The 22,469-nt window shown below is 47.1% G+C and overlaps 1 protein-coding gene across 18 annotated transcripts in view; it reads right to left on the bottom strand.

The window, feature by feature from the left end:
* Nucleotides 1-22,469, bottom strand: part of NCAM1 (neural cell adhesion molecule 1) — a 318,547-nt gene that overhangs the window by 56,598 nt on the left and 239,480 nt on the right. For all 18 annotated transcript variants that reach the window (XM_067751037.1, XM_067751044.1, XM_067751038.1 and 15 more), the window contains exons 2-7: nucleotides 9,786-9,860; nucleotides 7,898-8,116; nucleotides 6,728-6,871; nucleotides 6,218-6,355; nucleotides 4,793-4,910; nucleotides 4,203-4,366 (exon numbers count right to left, since the gene is read on the bottom strand). In XM_067751037.1, the coding sequence (XP_067607138.1) occupies nucleotides 4,203-4,366; nucleotides 4,793-4,910; nucleotides 6,218-6,355; nucleotides 6,728-6,871; nucleotides 7,898-8,116; nucleotides 9,786-9,860 (858 nt within the window). The remainder of the gene's footprint in view (nucleotides 1-4,202; nucleotides 4,367-4,792; nucleotides 4,911-6,217; nucleotides 6,356-6,727; nucleotides 6,872-7,897; nucleotides 8,117-9,785; nucleotides 9,861-22,469) is intronic.

Raw genomic sequence — 22,469 nt, 5'->3', positions numbered from 1 at the left:
ACCTCTCCCCACGGACCCTCCTGTGAGCACAGCTGTCTTTGTGAGTTTTCTAAGCATGCTTGCTCTCTCCATCCAGCACATCCATGGCTCTGCACCTGGCCACTGAGGGCCAGACTTGTCTACTCTAACTCCATTCCAGGGTCCTGCAAGGCCCAGGAGGGCTCCAGGGCCCCTGCTTCCCTGCACTGAGGTGTTGGGCATGACAGGGTACCCCTTCGTTCAGGAGCCTGTTTGTCCTTTGCTGTAACTCACAAGGGCTGCTTTGGTCCTAAGGGGTCAGCTAAGCAAAGCTTCTGCCCACTGGTGAACTTGCCTCAGACCACAGCACCATGAGGCCTCAAGAGCATTCGTACGAGCATAATAAGAATCTGTGGAGACAAAAATACTTCTTCAGAAGGGCCCAGGGGAGGGGAGCAATGGAAATTCACTGCCAAGTTTAAAGGAAGGGAGGATGCTCTTAGTAAAAAGAGCTTCTGGCTGGTAACTAGGGCAGTGCATGCTAGAACACGTCCCTTTCTTAAGAAAAAATGGTATGACTTAGGATAAACGATAGTCCCTAATTTAGGTATGTCCCTTACACACTAATTGCGATCCCTTCTTGAAGCCAGAGTTCTGAGAACTTCTTTACTATCTAAGCTACAGGCTTCTTTCCTCCTCTGAACTCTGCTGCTTCTGGGGAACCTACCCCATTTCTCCCCAAATGCTGGTCCCCGATGGCAAGGCAGAAGGCCAAGGAGAGGGAAAAAGGGGCTGAAGAAAGAGGAAGTCCCAACTAGCTAGCCCTTCCCCACCCGGCTCCCAGGCCTTAGTACCAATCTCCAAAATCCATGGGGAGGCAAGAAGGAGGAGGAGAGAAAGGAGGTCAGGAATGTGAAATGAAGAGAGAAAGGAGGGTATACATGGGGTACCAGGTTGCTCCAAGGAGACCATGTGAACTCTCCTCAGGATGTTACAGAGGAGGATGGGGCCCAGATTAGAGGTGGATGGGGCCCGGAGGATGGGGCGTCTATGATCCTTTTACCTGTCTCTGCAGGAGTCGGCCCACATCTACTTGTTTGCTCTACTGGGCTGCCTAATGAACATTCTCCCAGCTGCAGTCTTGGGAAAGAACTGTGGTAGTGGAATGAGAGACACAGAGAGAGAGAGAGAGGGAGTGTGTGTGTGTGTGTGTGTGTGTGTGTGTGTGTGAGAGAGAGAGAGAGAGAGAGAGAGAGTGTGTGTGTATGAGAGAGAGAGAGTGTGTGTGTGTGAGAGAGTGTGTGTATGTGAGAGTGTGTGTGTGTATGAGAGAGTGTGTGTGTGAGAGAGAGTGTGTGTGTGTGTGCATGATGGTGTATGAGAATGTGTGTGTGAGTGTGGGTGTATGAGAGACAGAGTGTGTGTGTATGTGAGAGTGTGTGTGTGAAAGAGGGAGTGTCTGAGTGTGTGTGCGTGAGACTGTGTGTGTGTGAGAGAGTGTGTGTGTGTGAGAGAGAATGTGAATGTGTGTGTGTGTGTGAGAGAGTGTGTGTGTGATGCAGGAGGGAATCTGTGGCAAGGGAGGAGGGTGGAAATACAAATCCTGACATCCCACAGTTCCTGCATCCTACTTTCCCTGCCTCCTTCCCTGGACTCTCCCACCCTCTTCACCTTAGCACAGCCCCACACGGCTCTTGACACTACACATTCCTCCTTCCTGGGGCAGCCATCGCCACCAGAGAGGCCTGGAACAGAAGCCAAGATCTCTTCTTGACCAGCCAAGTTAGAACTGAGCGTACTTCCGTAGAGAAACCACGTAACCCATGGAGGTAAAGGCAGAATCCACTAGTCATTCCATATGGAATTCAGACGTACTATGTGTTAAACTGGGTTTCATGGAGGAGTGACCACCATTGCTAGCCCAGGGAATGGATGTGAAAGCTTGGGTTTGAGTCCCGGCTCCTTGGGTAGGACACCTAATCTCTCTGTGCTCAATTTCCTCACTTGCATTATGGGGATAAAAATTAAATCTACTTCATAGGGTTGTGGCGAGGTTAAAAGAGGCCACTTATGGGCAGTACTTTGCATACAATGTGCTAGGCACACTGTGCGTGCTCACTTTGTGTTGGGTATTATCATTATTACTTTATGGAGCTGATATCTAAAAGGAGTTCCTAAAGACAAGTGATTACATGTTTCCAGGTTCATCCCCCTGCCACATACGTTATGCTTCATTCATATAAAACTAACTGTGATTCCCTCATTTATTCAAACACGGGTGTCTATTATATGCCAGGTGATGTTCTAGGCCCTGGGGGTATGCCTGTGAGTGGAGCAGACACAGTCCTCGTTCACAAGTTCACATTCACCACAACATTGGCTCTTCCGGCCTCGATGCCTGTGTGGCCTGCCCTGAAAGGCTTGTCCACCTCTCCTGCATCTGGGAAACTCCCACTTGGGAAAAGCATATCATCTTCGAACACTTCTCTAACTTCTGTCACACAGGACCAGAAATCAAATCTTTTCTTATAAAACACTGTGCATATTGCTATTATGAAGTCATTATAATGGGTTATTAAAAATGTCAGCACTGATTATCTCCGTTAGCCTGTGAACCCACTGATGAGAACAGAGTGCATGTCATTCATCTTCATAACCTGGGCAATGGCTGGGCCCACAGCTGGTACTCAAATGTTGTTAACTGACACCATCTATCATAACTTATAGGCTTATATGTTTATGTCCCTTTTTGTGCTTCTCAGGGTCAAAAGACCATATCTTACTCATCTCTGTAGCCCCTCGCCCAGCAACAAGGGCGCTTAGTAAATACTTGTGAAAATTAAGGAATACATCAACAAATGCATCTGTCTTTCATCTAGAAAAACTTAAAATCAGAGTGACTGGGGTAGATAAGCCAGAATCAGAGAAAAGACTGTCAAGAATATTTTCCAAGAAGTTTAGCTTCACTTTCAAGTATGTACAGTTAATTTAGACCAAACTGATAACCTGTTTCTAAGCCCATTAATTAATTGTCATTAATGAGTAAACGGGATGCATCTGGGATAGCGGGTCCAATTGCACATAAACGCTTGGTTTTCAAAGGTCTATGTTTACAAACACCAATGAGTTCTCCTTATCAGGCTAAACAAGTGGGTCCCAGGCAGGTTCCCAAAGCGCAGGTGCTGGAACCACCAGGGAGCTGCATGCGCCAGGGCTGCCCCTGCGGTGTCTGTACTCTGGCAGTCCACCACGTACGGTGGACTCGCTTATCTGTGTTTTTAAAAAAGACGGGCAGACAGAGCTGAGAGCCACTAGGTTAAACATCTCTCTGCCACAAATTTGTTTGTCAAAGTCAGGTCAAAGTGCATTTCAACTCTAAATGAACGGAAGTTAACTGAGTTTATAGAGACGAAGTGAGTAGAGCTATGGAGGTTCTTTTCATGACTTTTATGACCCTGCTTCACACAGGCCAGGGAAAGAAGAAATGGAGACAGAGGCAGCCACTTGGTCAGTTATATTTAGCAAGGGCCTATTCCGGAGTCTGGCGCTGTTTGGAATGCCGGAGATAAAGTGACGTGTAAGAGTGGAGGCAGGAGAAATAACTCCCCAAACCAGTATGTAAATGAGATGAGTTTAGGTACCGAGAAGGGCACTGGAGAAGAGATGGGTGGGGTGAAGATAAGGGAGATGGACTGGCCAGAGCAGGGAGGGAAGGAGTCACTGAGAAGCTGATCTGAGTGATGCAATGACATCTGGATTAGGGATGACACGAGGGCGGCTCACAGGGGATCTGGGGCAATGATATTCCAAGCAGAAGAAGCATCTAGTGTAACAGCCCTGAGACAGAGAACAAGCTTAGTGTGTCTGAGGGAGAAGAAGAGGGCTTCCGGGCTTGGAGAGCTTTAAATGGAGAGCACAGCAGAGGCAGGATGAGGTCAGGAAGGGAGCCAGGGGCTAGCTCAGATCTGGCCTCTGTTGATGGCAGGGCGTCTGGATTTTATTCTGGTTGCAATAGGAAGCCACTGGAAGATCTGAAACAGAGCGGTGGCGCTTAAGGTTATTCTAGCTACTGTGATTGGGAGGCGCTGAAGGGGACCGATGCATGGCTTGGACTAGGGCCGAGGTGGTGAAGCTGGCAAGAAGGGGGGTAGGTTCCCAGGCAGAGTGGACAGGGTCTTGCTGATGGACTGTGTGGGGTAAGCGGAGCTGTGGCAGAGGGGTGACCTTGACCCCCCTGTCCTTACCGAAGACCTTGAGGTGGATGGACGCATCTTGCTCGCCGGCCTTGTTCTCGGCGATGCAGACGTACTCGGCCTCGTCGTTCTTGTCCACCTTCCTGATGGTCAGCTCAGAGCTGTCGTCGCTGAAGAGGTACTTCTCCTCCTCATTCTCTATCTGCTCCCCGTCCCTGCAGGGCACAGAAATGTAAAGGACCGTGATCTTGACTACAGAGCTAAGAGGTTAATTTTTAATTAGTTTCCATAAAACGCGGACCGAGCCCACGCGAAAGGCGGAATCTTCACAGAACGTTAAGACGCCAAATTGTACTTCCTCGTGATTCCTCTACCCAAACCTCCAGTTCCGCCCAAGGGCTGCAAATTGCGCCCCCCGAAATTCCAAAGAGAACCTCTGGTTCTGCCCCACAAACTGAAAATGAAGGAATCCAATGCACACACAAGGCAAGAGGACCTGACAGAAAAGAATCCATTCTGCACCCAGAGCTGATGCTCCCCAGCCGCCCACCCCTGTTCCCTCGGAACGCCAACACAGGACAGGCCCTGCAAGGTCTCCTTCTCCACTAGTTGGTGATAAAAAGCACGAGCCAGTTTCTTACTTTGTCCAGCTCATGGTGGGTTCTGGGAAGCCTTCGGCATCGCACACCAGGGTGACGGACTGGCCGAGGTTAGCGGTGGCGTTCACTATGCTCTGTCTGGCCTGGACGGTGGGCGGCACTGAAGGAAAGAAGGACTGTCAGGGGTGGCGGGGAAAACTTGGAAGGACCCACTGGCCTGGAGAAGAGGCACTTCCGGGAGACCCCAGGTCAGACGGTCAAGAGTCCTGGGCAGCTGCACAGTTACTGTAAGGGATCTAAGTTCAGGTGTGCACTAAATAATTACCGTAAACTGGATCAATAATTCATCCACAAATGCACATTAGTACTTTTCAACAATACATAGTATTGTTATACATATAACAATATATAATATTGCTTTTCAATAATATAGATTTAGAAGCTATATTAGTATGTTTTGTTCATTTTACAATGGTATTCTATTTACAGTGGCTATTTATCATTATATATTTTCTTAATCAATGCATACCAATCTTACAACTACCATGACTGATGGAACTTGACTTTCAAAAGGGGGCTCTTGGGCTTCCCTGGTGGCACAGTGGTTGAGAGTCCGCCTGCCGATGCAGGGTACATGGGTTCGTGCCCCGGTCCGGGAAGATTCCACATGCCGCGGAGCGGCTGGGCCCGTGAGCCATGGCCGCTGAGCCTGAGCGTCCGGAGCCTGTGCTCCGCAACGGGAGAGGCCGCAGCAGTGAGAGGCCTGCGTACCGCAAAAAAAAATAAAAGGGGGGGGGGGGCTCTTGATGTTGGAAAAAATTAAAAACTGCTGCTTCTAGTGATTAAATGGTTAATACCAATTTGAAATGCACCAGCTCACCAAAGAGCGACATTTCTCTGGGACTGTCACAAACAACCCTGTGCACAAACGATTTTTTACCAAAGGAACAAGAGGGGGAGAGTTTGGCAAAAAATATATATCCATATCCAAAGCAATTTAACCATGATTTACTTATTTTCTTAGTACTGACATTTCCTGTAAACATCTTGTAAATGTCAGATCGATTCCATGGGTGTGTTTGTTTGACACTGCAAATTAAGATTAATAAGCCCACGGACTAGGATTCTGACTGTTCTGAGGCCTGAATTTATTATAATATTTTCTTTGAAGACTGAACCAGGGGACTAACTTAACAGTTACAGTAACCTCAAGGACAGTGAAGGATGAATAAGAATTTACTAGTAAGCATGGGGCAAGTTTCTAGTGTTGTAAGATAATGAAGGACATTCCAGAACCGCACTAAAAGTCCCCACAGTTGAGGGAGACCCAAAGACAAGTGTGTTTAAAAACAAACAAACAAACAAGACAAGGCAGAGGTTAGGGGTGGGCTGTGGGAAGGGGTGGACCCAGTTGCCACGGATGAGACAAGGTTGTACCCGTGGAGAAAGCAGAACAGATCTCCTCACCATTCACAATGACCTGAATGTCCTTGAAGTTGATCTCCCCACGTGCCAGGATCCTGCCTTCACAGCGGTAGGTGCCCTCATCGGTTTTCTTGATGCCCCGGATCTGGAGGTAGTTGTTGGTCAGGACTATGAATCGGACTAGAAGAGACAAGGTGCAGGTTCATCCAAGGATCAGTCAGAGGACTGGTACCTACAGGCAGGTGGCTGAGCCTTTCCTTCTGCCTGCTTTCAGGCTTATGGGGGGGCGGGACCTGGGAGTGGGGAGAGGCTCTAAGCTGCAATAAGAAAATGTGGTCCTGGCTCCAACATAGAGCCAAGGGCAAAAGTCTATTGGAAATCTGTCTTTTTCCTTGGACAGAAAGTCAAGTGCTTGAACATACAAGCTATAGACATGCAACCTTTGATCTGGAAACGACATGGGGTTTGGGGACACTGGAATCTGAGTTTGGGCTAGAACGCCTCAGAAGCTGGTTCAGTGGCCCAGGGGAGAGGGCAGCTGCCAGGTCTCACCATCTTTTTTCAGGATGACATCTCGGCCTTTGTGTTTCCAGATGATGGTTGGGGGGAGGGAGCTGACCACATCGCACACAATCACGGCATCTTCCCCCTCCCTGAACTCCTGCGGGGTTGGCGCGTTCTTGAACATGAGCTTCTCTGGAAAAGGAACAAAAGGAGAGTGAGGGAAAACGGCTGGTTCTCCCACAAAGATCCCTTTTCACTGGCACCATACTGCTTGGATTCGAGTCCATATATACAGTGGTACCAAAGGGGGTCCGACCCATCGCTTGGCCAAAGATGCAGGCAGAGCATCTGGCACAAGAAGGGGAATATCTCACCCGTGTTCGGCAAATAGTGTCTATTCAAAGTGCTAAATTTATCACATGTTGTGCAGAAAAGGGTCTACAGAGGGGAAGGATTGTCTTTACCAAGGGTCTTCACCATGTGCGATGGAGCCAATGAAACACAGTGCACAGGTAAAATGAACTGGTAGGACATTTATTCTACAACTAATAGGAGGGGCCACCAGTCCTTCCTCGGTCTCCCACTCTGTCTGGCATCCCATCCCCAGCCTGTCTACAGCAGAAAGAATTTTGAAGAACAAAACAGAAGAAAAGCAGGCTTATGGCAATAAATACTGTGACAATCAGTACTGTTCCATTGGCTGTCACCCATCATTACCCTGGCCAACAGGACAGATGCATGATAACAAGGTAATGAGGTGCCAGTGGGAACTACCCGCTCTGAGTGGCACAGAGTGTTCAGATAATAACCCCACACACCCCACCGAGCCTTTGCACTCCATTACCAGCAGGAAAAAGTGAAATAAGAGGGGATAAGCTGAAGTGTACAACAGTCAGTCAGCCCTTGGGGAAGGGAGAGGGGAACCCACCCTAGTCCTCTGGGAATGGTGTAATTTCAGTTTAGAGAATGGAGGCCAGTGGGAGGTAGCTGTGACCAGCATGAACACAGTTGTGAGTTCGGAGCTGGCCGAGGATCATTTAAAAACGTACTGCAGCTCTTAGCTTGATGCAGAAAAGACTTAGGGAAAAGGAGGAAAGGGGCCCTGTCAAGCCCTCAGTGGGTCCTCTACTCCATTCCACTCTCTTTGCTACCCATGTGCCTTCCCAGACAAAGGAGGGAACAGGGAACACAGAAGAAGGAGAAGGGGGAGGATCTTACGGAAGATCTTCACATTGACCGTGGCCTCTGACTCGGTACCATCCTCTGCAGTGACCACGCACTTGTAAATGCCGGCATCATCGATGTTGGCATTGTAGATGGTGAGGGTGGAAGAAGAGTCATCGTTCCACACCACCGAGATCCGCTGCTGGTTCGGGGTGAGCTTTTCTCCGTTGGGGGAGAACCAGGAGACGTCTTTGTCTTTGGCATCTCCTGCCACTAAAGAGGAAGAGATTATTTTCAAAACGCTGATGCTGAAAAGACAACGACCTCTCCAGGGTGACAGTGGGTACTCAGTAAGAGCTACTAAGCAAGAGCTCATCAGGCTTGATGACAAGGGGGGGCGGGAATGACCGTTGATGTTGGTGGTTTCTGCGTTTAATTGTTACGTCTGTAACAGTATTTGGAAAGAACTCAACAAACACTGGTGCTGGTATTTCTCATAGTGGTCCCATCCCTAGTGAGGGAAGAGAAGAGATATTTATTGGGGACCCACTGTGTGCCAGGCACTAAGCTAGGAGCTTATAACCTCACAGAATGGGGGGCAAAGGGAGTTGTATAGCTGGGATCTGAGCTCAAGGCTAGCTGGTCTGAGCCAACTCATCAGCTTATTTTCCAGGGCTTAGATTACGGTCTCTTAAGTGCAAGATGAGACGCTGGCTAGTTTTGGAGTGTAGACTCCAACCACTTTCATTCCAGCATCTGTCTGCACAAACTGGCATGACTGTCATTTCAGCACTCCCGTCTCAGAGAGGCAAATGCATCTGCCTAAATGCTGCAAAGAAGGTAGCCAGCATCGCCTCTGCGTCCTTTCCCCAGGCACCTTGGGATACAGCTGCTGAGCTGTCCAGACGCTGAGCTGGAACAAGGGCTCTGGGATCCCCAGACATGGCTTTGTCCTGCCTCTCTGCACAGCACCCTTCCCCAGCCCACACCCCCCGCCCTGCAAAGATGCTTAGTGTGGAAATGAAGCAGCCTTCCTTTCAGGGCCCATCATGTTTTCAATAAATATCGCTATTTGCAAGATGCGCTCTGGGCTCCACGGCCGCACGTCCAGATCATTTCAATTGCTGTAATGAAGGCAAAGCTGGAAGGAACACATCCAGCGGCCACCAGTCGCCACATCTGGCGCCAATCATGACAGCATTTCAAGGCCCCTCCCCGCCGAAAGCGACTTGCTCAATGCCAGTTTACACCTAGCTCAGCTCTTTCCTGGTCCTTTCATGTTCCAAATCCCAGGCATGTCACATACAGAGACTCCAAAGCCTCATAGGAAGCCTTTCCTCCACAGGACATCTACTGATAATTAGCTGAGCTGTGGAAAGGGAGGCATATTTTCTAAACAAAAGACAAGGACACCAGGTCCAACAAATTCTAAGCTCTGGTTGGGGCAATGGGACAGAATATTGGAATTCACTAGCGAGCTGGGAAACCCAGGGCACCTGTCCTCACAGCAAAGAGAGGTACTGGTACTCAGTTTTCTTTCAGGCACTCTTTAGGCCTTCTTGGATTTTCCTGCTCTGAGGGATTGTAATAATCCGTACACTGACCCACGGAAGCATTCTTTCTGCACCAGCCCTGCTCTCCAGTGTCATTCATGGGACTCTGGACGTACACAGTGCAGGGGGTCTGGGGGCTGTGCTGACTTCCCTAAGAAAATCCCTAGACCTCCTCCATCACGAAGCAGAAGTCCACACAGCACATTTCTCTGTCCTGGGGCAGCCTTGGTAAGGGAAGGAAGGAGCACTTCCCTGGCTCTCTGGTCACCCTGAGAGCCTGCCACAGGACCCAAGATTCCAGGCGTACTGCGATCAGCTGGGTAGACACAGCCGCTGGCTCTGCTCTGAGGGGTGGGTTTCCTGAAATGCGGTGTGACACGGGCACTTGCCTTGGCATAGGAAGAATTTGGACTCTCCGACGCTGATTTCCCCTTGGCTGGGGACAATATCCACCTGCAGAGAAACTGGAAAAGACAATGTCCACTTTAGACACGCGTTTGGATTTCTGAGACAGAAACCAGAGCTCTGATTCAAAAACAGTCTCCCTGCTCACATCAAGAAAGAGTGAAGAGAGGTTGTCTGGGTTTTGAGAACTTGTTACCAGAGTTCCTCATGCCGAGGCCAGGAGTGGACAGGGTCCAGGCCATTCCCTGTGGAATGGGAATATCCTCTATCAGACAGTGCAGGGTCCCTTGGAAGATCTGGGGGTGACCTCTGCGCTAAAGGTTTCTGACCCTTTGAGAAGGCTCAGAGTCCTGCTCCAAAGAGCAGCACGTCTGGGATTCACGGCAACAGCAGCCCAGCCATTTCCATCAACCTGCAGCATCCCCACAACTGTGTTAAGAGGGAAGCCTGCCGCTCCACAGCCCTGCACAGGGTTTCCTGCCACCTCCCCACGCCACGGAGCTTAACCACGACGGGGAAGGATTCAAGGTGAAGATCCAAGCTGATTTTGAAGCAGGGGATGCCAAACAAACGCTCACCTTACCTCACGACTATAGGACCAATACACCTCTTTGCATAAGAGGAGAGAGCAATCAAACATCGTCACCCCAAGTCGTCAGTCAACTCTTCTGAAATGCTGGAGTCTGTGCCCTACGGTCCCCTGAATCTCTTGGCCACTGCACTGCAATATTGGAATATCTATACGCTCCACTCCAGCCATAAGACAAAATACATTGCACCAGATCTCACAGATTCCTGTATTCATGGAGTTCCTCGTTGATCTGCTTAGAGCAGATAACTGTTCTTCATGTAAATATACTTTTAGGGTAGGAAAAATGCTGTCATTCATTGGGATTCAACTGCCTTCTGCCTTTCCTCCTCTTAGGTGAAGTAAATCTGCAGGCTAAAAGCTAAGGGACGTTTGGTTCAATGCGTGTAGCTTCTCAAAGCCGGTACAAAGGAGGGGCCTGAACAAAATAGACCGAGTAATAGAGACTCAGCTAGCCATTCCTTCTAACAGCCATTTTCTCTTCACAGTAGAACTGAGGAAATGCTCGTTGCCATGGTGATAGCCTTGCAGAGCTGCTGTGGGTCTCAGTCTGCGCTCATTTGATGAAGAAGCAACCATGGTTGTGCTCAGTGGAACAGAGGGATCAAAGGGCCTGCTTGGGCGGGGAAGGGGGAGCATGGGGGCAACTCAGCTCTCAGGGGCGCAGCCTTCCTAACTGTCCTACAGACAAAGCAGCCCATGGAAAAACCCAGCAGAGGCTGCAGAGAAAGGGATGGTTCGGTGGGACAGGATCGGAACAGGGGAGGAGTCAGGGTAATGGTGAGGAATCGGGAACAGGCTGGGAGAGGATCCTGAGGGATCCACTGTGAGAATACGAAGTGGGAGTCCAGAGACTTCCAAATGCTGGTTCAAAAGAAATAGTATAGTAACTGAAGGGCAGCCTGTCTCTCCCTCAGTCAGTTTGCTGCTGATGACTCATTGGGGCCCGAGAATGGAATTCTTCCTGAGAACCGTGAAATGTCTTCCCCTACCTTTCCTGAATTTCACCCATAGTGCACAGAGCTGCAGTGGAATACAATGCCGGGGCCACGGCACCCGGGGGGCAGGAGTGCCCGGCAGTGGCAGGTTTCTCCCATCACTCTCTTCTGGATGGAATCAGGGCCACTGAGTTCTAACCTGAGGGAGCCAAAGGGGTCCGAACCATCACTATGTCCCGCCTCCTGATTTTCCAGGTCAGAAAAGAGAGGTAAAGTGATTTCCCTAAGGTCACATCTAGTGAGGACCAGGGTGGCCCCAGAGCCCAGGCCACCTGGTTCCCAGGTAAGTGTTCTTTCCATTACGTAAGGCTGTCTCTACGAGTAGGGGATACAATGTTTCCACTCAGTTTAACAGATAATCCTGCCAAGCTGAGGCACTACCTTCAGATGCACGTCCCCTAAGAGAACAGAGCAAGCCCGCAGTATTTGGGGGAGTGCGGGGCCTTATAGAGGGGGCTACAGGCCAGGGCCATCCATCTTAAGGCCAACCAGGACCTTTGCAACCCCTGCCTGTGGCTCACGTTCCATGCAACAACAGGCCTGTGAAGCCCAGAAGCTGCGCCGATGCCATCTGTCACCTAAGTGATGGTCCTTTCTGGAGTTTACTGGGGCATTCTTTAGAGAATTACAGGCATATTTCTGCCTGGAAAGTTCACTGGCCCATATGCTGTGTATTAGCAGCCAGCTATAGCATATGGATCCTGTTACTCTCACAGAGCCCTTACTGCTTTGAGAAGGATTTTCTTATCCCAAGTGAAAAAACAGCCTTCATTTTTTTTCAGCTCTTTTCAAACAGAACATGACTCTCAAGAGGGAGGAGAACACGGCAAGGCTGAAAAGTTTCCATACTCAAATGTGGCCAGTATCTATCTTTGGGCCAAGGAGAGAAGTGAGAAATGAGAATTCCAAAGGAAGTCCCGGCTTCACCAGATCCCACGCACACATTTATCATCACAGAGATTTTTTAAAGAAGAGATATCCATTTAGACGCCTGACCTTTTGCACACATGGAAAAGATAGTGATTTCTCCTTCTAGACGCCAGTCAAAGCCAGGTCAGAGGAGCCCCAGACTCTCTGAAAAGTCAACGCTTGGATGTTTTCCACCGAAGCACAATGGCTGATTATTCTTCCCCAAATGCAAAACCTTGAATTATTAGGTTTAATAACGGTAAGTGGAAATCCTGCTCTAAACCCCAAACTCTTTCCCTTTACTTCTTGTGGCCTTTTCCTTTATTACTGTATTAGTCCTCTCACTGCTCCCAATAAAAATTCCTGCCTCGACTTTCACCTTTCTCCAGTCGCAAATATAACTGAAATTTCCTCACCAGGCCTACCTCGGACCCTTTAGAGCAACTATGAAAACACTCCTCCCAGAAAAAGTATCTCATTTCTTGCTTTGCAGAAACATGCTCTGAAGAAACATGGTGTGTCGTCTTAGATGCATCCAAAACACATGCTTATAAACACAGGTAGTTGGACCTGGCTGGGACCCAAGGGCAGGCTTTCAGTGTCCTCCCATAAGGACTCATCCCCAAGGCCTCTGGCAGCCAGGTCACACCTTCTGGTTTACAAAGCACACTTCGTTCCTTCACCTGAGGCTCACGACAATTCTGGGGTATAAAAAGGCTGATACTCTAGTCCCCATTCTACAAAAGAGGGAATCAAAACTCAGGGAAATGAAATAACTTGCCCAGGGCGACTCAGCTAATAAGTAGTAAAATCAAGATTAAAAGTCATCTAATTTTAAGGCTCCAGCTCTTCCTCCTGCACTCCATAACTACCACTAATCTTTTCTTGGCCTCTTAATGGGCTCGTTATTGTTATTACCTATTAGTTACCATTTGCTCTCTTTCTAAATTATGGGCTAGAAAGAGCAGAGTGTACAAACATCTTATTATCAAGTTGCTGCCATCATTTCTACTCTAGTTAATTATAACTGGCCTCTCTGTTCACAGATAACCATAGCATTATAATTCCCATTTTACAGATGGGGAAGTGGAGGCTCAGAGCCCTAAGTAATGGTAATAGTGGGGTCAAGATTCAAAGCCAGGTCAAATGCATCCAAAGCCCCAGCCATTTCTCCCACACTGTTCTATCCCTTGTGAACAGACAGAAAAAGCTGCTCTTGAGAATGGAATGAGTCCCTCCTCCATGTCTCATTTATAAAGTAAAATAACCCCGTGAGAGATGTATATGTTTCAAAATGTGTTTTCTACTTAAATGTATTTTTTAAAAAGTAATGCCTTGTTCTGAAAGATACGCCAACTTGTTTAGCAAACAGCTTCAGGTTGAGGTAGAAGTTTTGTGATTCCCAACTCCCTAGCAGAAGTAAGCTGTAAGTCTTAGTTGCTGAGAAAAAGGAATTAAAATTTCAGTTCTAAAGGTGCTAAGGCACTTATCAGAAGAGGTGGGATCTTACCAAAGCAGAGCAACAGAAAAAAATTATTCTGATTTCAAAAAGGAACCCATAGATTTCATCTGAGTCAGGAACTTCTTGCAGCAGTTTAATTTTACTGTTCTTTTCAGATTCTTATGTGCTTGAGGAAGTAGGAGCTGAAAGCAGAAATTGAGCCCAGGTCTCTCCCATAGCTAATTGACAGTACTTTCTTGTTGAATGGTTATAAAGACACTGGTTCCTGAGGAAGGCAGACTGCAGAGATGCAGCAGGCCCAGGGCCAAGGTAGGTGCACCTGAGGACCATGTTCTGGTCACCAATTTAAGAGATGGGTGAACGACAGAATCAGATCAATGACTATGCATCAGATAAAGAGAGTTTCCAAAACCTACTTAATAACGGCTAAGGATTTTTGAAAAAGGCATCAAAGTCTAGTTCTACATTTATTTTCTCAGCTATTGTTCTAGAAATGAGCCTTAAATATCACTATATTTAACCACTTTAATGAGACTTATTTTTTATTTTTCAAAGTATACTAAAGTGTCTTCCATTTGACGGTTCTGTGGGAAATCCAGATGTTGGAACCAGAAGTGTGATAACCGAGGCACCCCCGCTTGCCTAGACAGTCTGCTCTCATTGTTAGCAAAGTACTCGAGGGAAGATAAAGGGCAACTTCATTGATAAACCAAAGAAACGCAATGAATGTAAAACTGAGACTCAAATGGCAGTCCTGTAGCGTGGGGAAGGCCATGGACTCTGGGCCAGCCCTCAGCTCTACCACTTACTAACCAAGTGTAATCCTGGCCAAGTTATTTAACCTCTTGGTGCCTTTTTCCTAATGTGTAAAACAGGGAAAAACAGAACCCTTATCATAGGGCTGTTGGAAAGATTAAATGAATTAATACATGTACACTAGTCTCTGGCACATAATATGCATTTTATACTTGTTGTGTATTATTATTATTAATAAGCCTCTATCAACAACACTTCCCAAGGAAATTATTTTGGTTACTATTTTTGAGAGAAGCTATGTTTCCCTTTATGGTGTTAAATAAAGTCAACTTCCTGAATGATCCATGTGTTGGTCAGGTGGACCGATTCCACTCTCCACATTACTTGAAGATATTTAACTTGCCTGTCAGAACTTTATTGGTATAAAAGATGACTGAATTCAAAGCCAAATAAACAATAATGTAGGCACTCTAGCCAAGTCACTTCACCTCAGTTTTCTCATCTGTAAAATGGGGATGATAATAAAACTGAGGTCTTGTGGTTGGACTGTCTCACGGTTAAGAAGTCAGGATCTAGAGTCAGAGAGGCCTGGGTCCAAATTCCAGCTCAGATACGTAGTAACTGCGTTCTCAGGAGAGTTTCAGGACCTGTGATTCCACATTTGTAAATGGACATAACAACTCAATCAATCTCGCAGGGATGTTGAGATGATATGGAGAAGTGATGTATGTAAAGTTCCAAACACAAGGTCAGGCTGTGCTGGTTGTCTTTTAAATGATAGCACATACATGATAGTACTTTGAACTCACACACACACATACACCCCCCCCAAAACAAACAAAATCCCCAATAATGCTTGTAATGAGAATGAGGTAGCAGGAACCTCTTGTAGACTACTGGATTCAGCTGTCCAAAATCTATTAAGGTGTGTGTGTGTGTGTGTTTATCTGTGTGTATGTATGGGAACATCCACTGAAAGCATAGATAACAGTGTGTGTGTGTGTGTGTGTGTGTGTGTATGAATAGAATAATTCAACTTGTCAGATTGCTACCATTGCACGAAGCAGCTGGACATAGGTAACTTTTCTCATTTTGGGAGAGAAAAATGAATAAACAATTAAGGATGACAAAGGAGTCTCACCCATTCTTGACATGTGAGTCTCACAATTCTGGCCTGAGCTACTGTTGACAGCAGCTGGGTAGGAGAAAACGAGGTGGACTGTTTTATTTTCAAACATTAACCCAAAAGTTATATGTCAGTTTAAAGGAACTATAACATATATGCTTAGAGATTTTGGCTTCTGGTTCTGTATAATGGCATCATAACGGAAGACCATATTCTGATTGCCACTGGAAGCATCCTCCTTGTCTAAAGCTAGTTCATAGCAACAACCAAAATCAACTAAGAGTCATACTCAGGGCTGCCAGTCTCTTGGTCAGCCTAGCTAGGGCCCCATCTATGTACATGCTGGGAATCCTATGTAATTCCCATTTAAACCTAAACACCCAGAAATCATCTAGCTAGGGTTTCTAAGCCAACTGAGACAAGTTATGACCAAACCCTTGGGAAACCCTCTGTGTGTAGTCCTCACAGGACCCTGGGCCCCTGGCTTCTCCCAGTATATCAGCCAGCCTAGAGAGTGAAGGAAGCCCTCAAGAAAGCTGTGGTCGGGCTTCCCTGGTGGTGCAGTGGTTGAGAGTCCGCCTGCCGATGAAGGGGGCACGGGTTCGTGCCCCGGTCCGGGAGGATCCCACATGCCGCGGAGCGGCTGGGCCCGTGAGCCATGGCCGCTGAGCCTGCGCGTCCGGAGCCTGTGCTCTGCAACGGGAGAGGCCACAACAGTGAGAGGCCCGCGTACCACAAAAAAAAAAAAAGAAAGCTGTGGTCTTCCCTGGTTGACAACACCAGCACCAGCAGATTTGCAAGAGCAGAACTCAAGACTGGAGAGGGAAGGGAAGGGGGCTCTTGGTGGTGGTGGTGGTGGGTCCATGGTTTATGCCTTTTGAATGGAGAAACCAGAGCTTCTATATGAAGACAAACCATACAGAGAAGCTGTAGATAAGATACAGACTTTTCTAAACCAAACTCACTTAGTTCATATACCAAGCAGGTTTCCAAAGCCTATCATTTTAATAAAGCCATCAAAACTGGACAATGTCTCATTACAAAACTGATGCAATGACAATTCCTGGTGAAAATTCTCTTTAACCTCCTCAAATCTCAGGACTCTTCCAGAGTGATGGGGGGAGGTACGCAGAAGGGGAATATGGCTTCAGAATTCTTCAGCTTTCTATGCAATATGATAACATAGTTGATATTATAGTATTATGCTAAGGAAGAAAAAGTATTGAGCGTCACTACATAACTGAGGCCTAGATGGTTAATCTGATATCCTGTTACCCCAAATAAACTATCCTATGAAATTCTGGTAGTCAAACAACAGAAACCAACTTGCTAGAAGCAGGAGGCTCTATTTCTTAGCATAATAAATTATATGAGCTGCTGGGAATCAGGAATAACTGGGTTCTGGCCCTGTTCCACAGGGCTGGCTTCACATCAGAACACACAACCAAGGCAGATAACGGCTTCAGCTCTCTTGGCCTCCTGAGTTCCCTGGGTCAAATTAACATTTCATTAGTTCTGATCGGATGGCTTAGTTTTATAGAACTAAATCAGTGGTTTCAAACCGTGGTTGTTGTCCCCATGAACTACTTAGAAGCTAGAAAACTTGACTAATGTCACACAGTGTCCTCGTGCTTCTGGTTATAAGACAAGAAGATCTACGTGGTGGTTTGATCTGCTCAGATGTGATAGATTCACGCTATCCCCCAGGCTGTCACTCCCACAGCTAACCCCCGCCCCCAGAAAGTACACAGTTCCTACTAGGAGCACTCTAGAGCATCTTGTAACAGGGAGTCAGAAGAAATGACTCAAAGGGATATTAGTCGAGCACGACCCAAACAAATTCCACACCACACCCCCAGATCAGACGCAGGAGAGAAGCCAGCCGAACTCTGATGAAAGGAGCTGGTTGGTTTGCTTGTTTTTATAGAGGATCATAAAGGAAGGAGACGCATTGAAGAATTTACTTAATTTTTTTTTTTCCCCAAAGCAGCAATAAAGTCAGAAGGAGTCTCATAGAGCCTCAAAAGGGCCAGATTCCAGGCCAGGAGTGAAATCCTTTCAGAGTGGGCATTCGTACTGTCTCCTATAGTCCACAAGGGGTGAAGGCAGGAATGTTCCACAGCCTCCACCCAGGAGAGCACCCAGCTGACGGCATGAGTGTGTACCAAGAGGCGGCAAATGTGGACTCGTTACACCCTGACTTCTGTCTTCTACTCTGTTGGATTGATTCATAGCCTGGGTTTTAGAGCTAACATTTAGTAACAAAGAAGGTTAGCGCTGGGGGGACCTGACATATAATCTCCAACCCCTTCATTTCACAGATGGGAAACACAGGAGCAGAAGTCTAGGGTCCCTGCCGCAAAGTTCAGGAGCCACGAGGGTGGGCCCAGGTGCTGACTGCTGACTTGAGGCCTCTTCTTGCTTCTGTGTCTCATTTGCTTTGTGTGTTCCCAGTAGCTATTTTGCCAACTGTTTCCTCTTGCCTGGTTTGCCCTGGTCTCACCTCTGTCCCCAAAGAGCAAGAGTCATCACTTGGAGAGACTGGCTCTATTACGTGCAGGTAGAAAAGCTGGACAAACAGCTGGTGGTCTACCTTCCTGTCTGAAGCCCATTAAAATATCTGGTGCTGCCAACACCAGCCCACTTTTTAACAGAAGCTCTGGTTCCCTGCTTCCTTTTCATAATCTTTCTTTAAATAAATTTATTTATTTTTTTCTGTGTTGGGTCTTTGTTGCTGTGCACAGGCTTTCTCTAGTTGTGGCGAGCGGGGGTTACTCTTTGTTGCGGTGCGTGGGCTTCTCATTGTGGTGGCTTCTCTTGTTGCAGAGTATGGGCTCTAGGCATGTGGGCTTCAGTAGTTGTAGCATGTGGGCTCAGTAGTTGTGGCTCGCGGGCTCTAGAGTGCAGGCTCAGTAGTTGTAGCCCGCGGGCTTAGCTGCTCTGCGGCATGTGGGATCTTCCCGGACCAGGGCTTGAACCCGTGTCCCCTGCATTGGCAGGCGGATTCTTATCCACTGCGCCACCAGGGAAGTACCCCCTGCTTCCTTTTCAGACTGTCCTTCCTGCTGTTTCCCTTTTCCTGGCAGACTGACTGCCAGCCAGCACTTTGCCTGAAGCTGAATTATCGAAACATAGGGCAAGGATGCAAATAGGTGTTTGGAACTCAGCTAAGCTTCTCTAGATAAACAACATAAAATGTATCAACCTGCCCCGATAACCCAGGCCTTCTTAGTAAACGGCTGTGTGCGCTTTGATAGCTGCCAGGATGCCCCTGGCAATGTTTCCTTAGGTCTGCTCTTCTGAAACCTTGCCTTGACAAAATGACTCATCCAACTTCTCTTCTTCCGGCTACAAAAAGGTACTGATACAAGGCGGATGGTTTCTCTCCCTCCCAACAGCTTTTGCCAACATGGCAAGAAGTTGGAATTATATCTTCCAATATTTGTCCAGCTGTTGTTTGCAGATGTTATATTCTTTACACCCAGAAAATAGAAATTTAGAGAATGCTGGCATGCAACTTCATCCAGAGAATTTCAAATCCTGCCCGTGTCTTTCAAAAATGTCTTATGTGATCATAGCTTTAAGCACATCTGGGCTATTGAAGATACAAAGGCTTATAATCTCTTAAACAACCAGTGCAAAGAATTGTTAAATTTAGTTTCTGTCAAGTGAAAAAATCACACTCTCAAACCAAGATATATTGTTTATATAGAGGGAGTGATTATTTTGTGCCAGTGCCTGTCCTAAGCACTTCATTGAGTTCAAGTAATCCTCATAACAACCCTATGAGATAGGTACTATTATTATCCTATTTGACAGATGAAGGAACTTAAGAACTGAAAGGGTAACTAATGGCCCAAGGTCACAAAGCTAGTAAGAGGTAGAGCCGAGATTTGAACCCCAGGCAGATCCAGCCCCATGGCCCTTGATCTTAAGTAGGTATTAAAATTGGTTTCAAAAACCCTGAGAAAACCATAATTCAAAAAGAGTCATGTACCAAAATGTTCATTGCAGCTCTATTTACAATAGCCCGGAGATGGAAGCAACCTAAGTGTCCATCATCGGATGAATGAATAAAGAAGATGTGGCACATATATACAATGGAATATTACTCAGCCATAAAAAGAAACGAAATTGAGCTATTTGTAATGAGGTGGATAGACCTAGAGTCTGTCATACAGAGTGAAGTAAGTCAGAAAGAGAAAGACAAATACCGTATGCTAACACATATATATGGAATTTAAGAAAAAAAAATGTCATGAAGAACCTAGGGGTAAGACAGGAGTAAAGACACAGACCTACTAGAGAATGGACTTGAGGATATGGGGAGGGGGAAGGGTAAGCTGTGACAAAGCGAGAGAGAGGCATGGACATATATACACTACCAAACGTAAGGTAGATAGCTAGTGGGAAGCAGCCGCATAGCACAGGGAGATCAGTTCGGTGCTTTGTGACCACCTAGAGGGGTGGGATAGGGAGGGTGGGAGGGAGGGAGACGCAAGAGGGAAGAGATATGGGAACATATGTATATGTATAACTGATTCACTTTGTTATAAAGCAGAAACTAACACACCATTGTAAAGCAATTATACTCCAATAAAGATGTAAAAAAACCAAACAGTCAACTTTCGTGAAAAAGGGGTTGCTCTTGTGCTGGATGAACTGGGAGACAAGTACATAAGTAGAGAAAAACACCATCTACTCTTGGATGTACTGATTCTGAACAGGGGCTGGAAACAGGTTGCTTGAATTCTGAGCCCGCCACACCACACGCCTCTCCCTGCTGCAGCCCTGCCTTTGCCCCTGAACTGAATCCTTCTAGCCCCTCTGCTTGCCACCAATGGGTCTGGCCTCGATGTATCCGGCAGCCACCAGAGCTCAGTATCAGTGGTGGCCACCAGCAGGGATCAAGCAGAGGCTGTAAGTGGGACTTTCCCATCTATGGGTCACTGCTGAACCCCCAATTTGGATCTGGATAAGCCGTATCATGCTTTATTAAAATGTGAGTGTTAGGGCTTCCCTGGCAGCGCAGTGGTTGAGAGTCCGCCTGCCGATGCAGGGGACACGGGTTCGTGCCCCGGTCCGGGAAGATCCCACATGCCGCGGAGCGGCTGGGCCCGTGAGCCATGGCCGCTGAGCCTGTGTGTCCGGATCCTGTGCTCCGCAACGGGAGAGGCCACAACAGTGAGAGGCCCACGTACCGCAAAAAAAAACAAAACCAAAAAAATGTGAGTGTTAGAATTATTCTTTGCCGACACAAGTTGTGACTGGCTCTTCGCTCCTCTGCAGGGTGTGCATCTGAACCGGATTAGTCATGCAGCTCCTCGGCCAGTGTTCTCTCAAAGCACTCACTCTCCTTAAGAGGCCATCTGGAGAGCACCATGGTAAAGAGACTCTTATTAGAGGTCACAATCTCTTCTGCAGGACAGAGAGTCCATTCCCTATTCCCTTGGCCACTGTCACCCCTCATCAGACAGTACCTGACCTGTTGATTAATACATAGAACCATATTACACAAAATTTTGAAGGAGATAGAACAGAAGAAAACTCAGCCACTTAATAATCATTTTACAAATAGTATATCCGTTATCTGGGAAATAATTGTATTACTTTCTTGAATTAGTGAACAAAAAAGAAAGCTGTCACTGGCACCATTAATTAGGGTAAGAGCTGAAATGCCATATCTGTCACTATGGCTTACCAGGAACTTAGAAGTGCGAGCAGCCCCAGCCCAGGTGGGGTGGCGGAGGGGCAGCGGCAGACGGTGGCCGTGGGGTGGTCCTGGCACATCTGAAGTGCATCCTGGTTCTGAGTCTGTGGTACTACATCTGCCAACCTTAGGATCCATCCATCCATACAATTACAGAACATTACTTTCTGATTTTCAGTTAAAAAGTCCTTTGGCTACATTTGTGGCCTCCTTCTGTCTTCACACAGTGTGATTTCAGGGACCCAGAAGAGCCCCCAGGGATTCTCCCAGCCCAGGCTGGTGACTGACACGACGTTTCCATTCTTGGTACTTCTACCTTCTGCTGTGTGTGCCTACTGACAGCCAGCAACTCTACGTTGCTATCAGTCTTTCCAAGTTATAATGAATCAATGATGTGGACAGAGTTTGTTGGAGGGCTGGGAAAATGGTCTGCTGGGTAGGAACAGGGAGTTTGGGATAAAAAACAGCCAAACACGTAACATTCCCCCTCATCTTGGTAGCTGAGACCTTCCATGTGTGTTAATTATGCTCCTTTCTTGCCCATGATAATGCTACAACCCTAAAGAACTGCCAGTAAGTCATACACATTCAATATGGAGTGAGCCCATTATGATATATCCCTTACAGTTCTTTTGTTTGGGTTTTGTTTTTGTAGTAGGGTTTTTATTTGAGCAACCATCACTAAATTCTTTCATTATTCACTTAGACTCCTTCCCTCGCCCAATCCAAACCCAACTGTCCTTGACAAACTCACTTTGCTTTATCCAATAGGCAGGAGAGCCTTTGAATCCCAGTCTAAGAAATCAAAGACAGAAAGATTAAAGGGAGTCCCCCCCATGGCACCATGTCGTAATGGGCTTATCAAAGCCCATTTCAAGTTCAAGGACTGAAATGAGTGGGATCCCAAGGAGCCAGTTCAAAGGTCAGAGGCAAGTATGATGCTCACCCGTGAGAAACAAACACAAACCCATCTCATCTGATGGTGGCAGAATCTTTTTGGAAGGATTTCACAAAGGCAATGTTTCTTAACTTCCCCTTCAAGGTGACAAACTCTAGTTCTATGAGCAACTTTAAAACCAAGTAACTAAACCATTATTCCTGAATCCATATCTAAATAA

The sequence above is a fragment of the Pseudorca crassidens genome, chromosome 9, assembly GCF_039906515.1.
Source record: "Pseudorca crassidens isolate mPseCra1 chromosome 9, mPseCra1.hap1, whole genome shotgun sequence".
Lineage (NCBI taxonomy): Eukaryota > Metazoa > Chordata > Mammalia > Artiodactyla > Delphinidae > Pseudorca > Pseudorca crassidens.
Note: the sequence above shows the minus strand (reverse complement) of the source record. Positions and strands in the feature narration are given on the sequence as shown.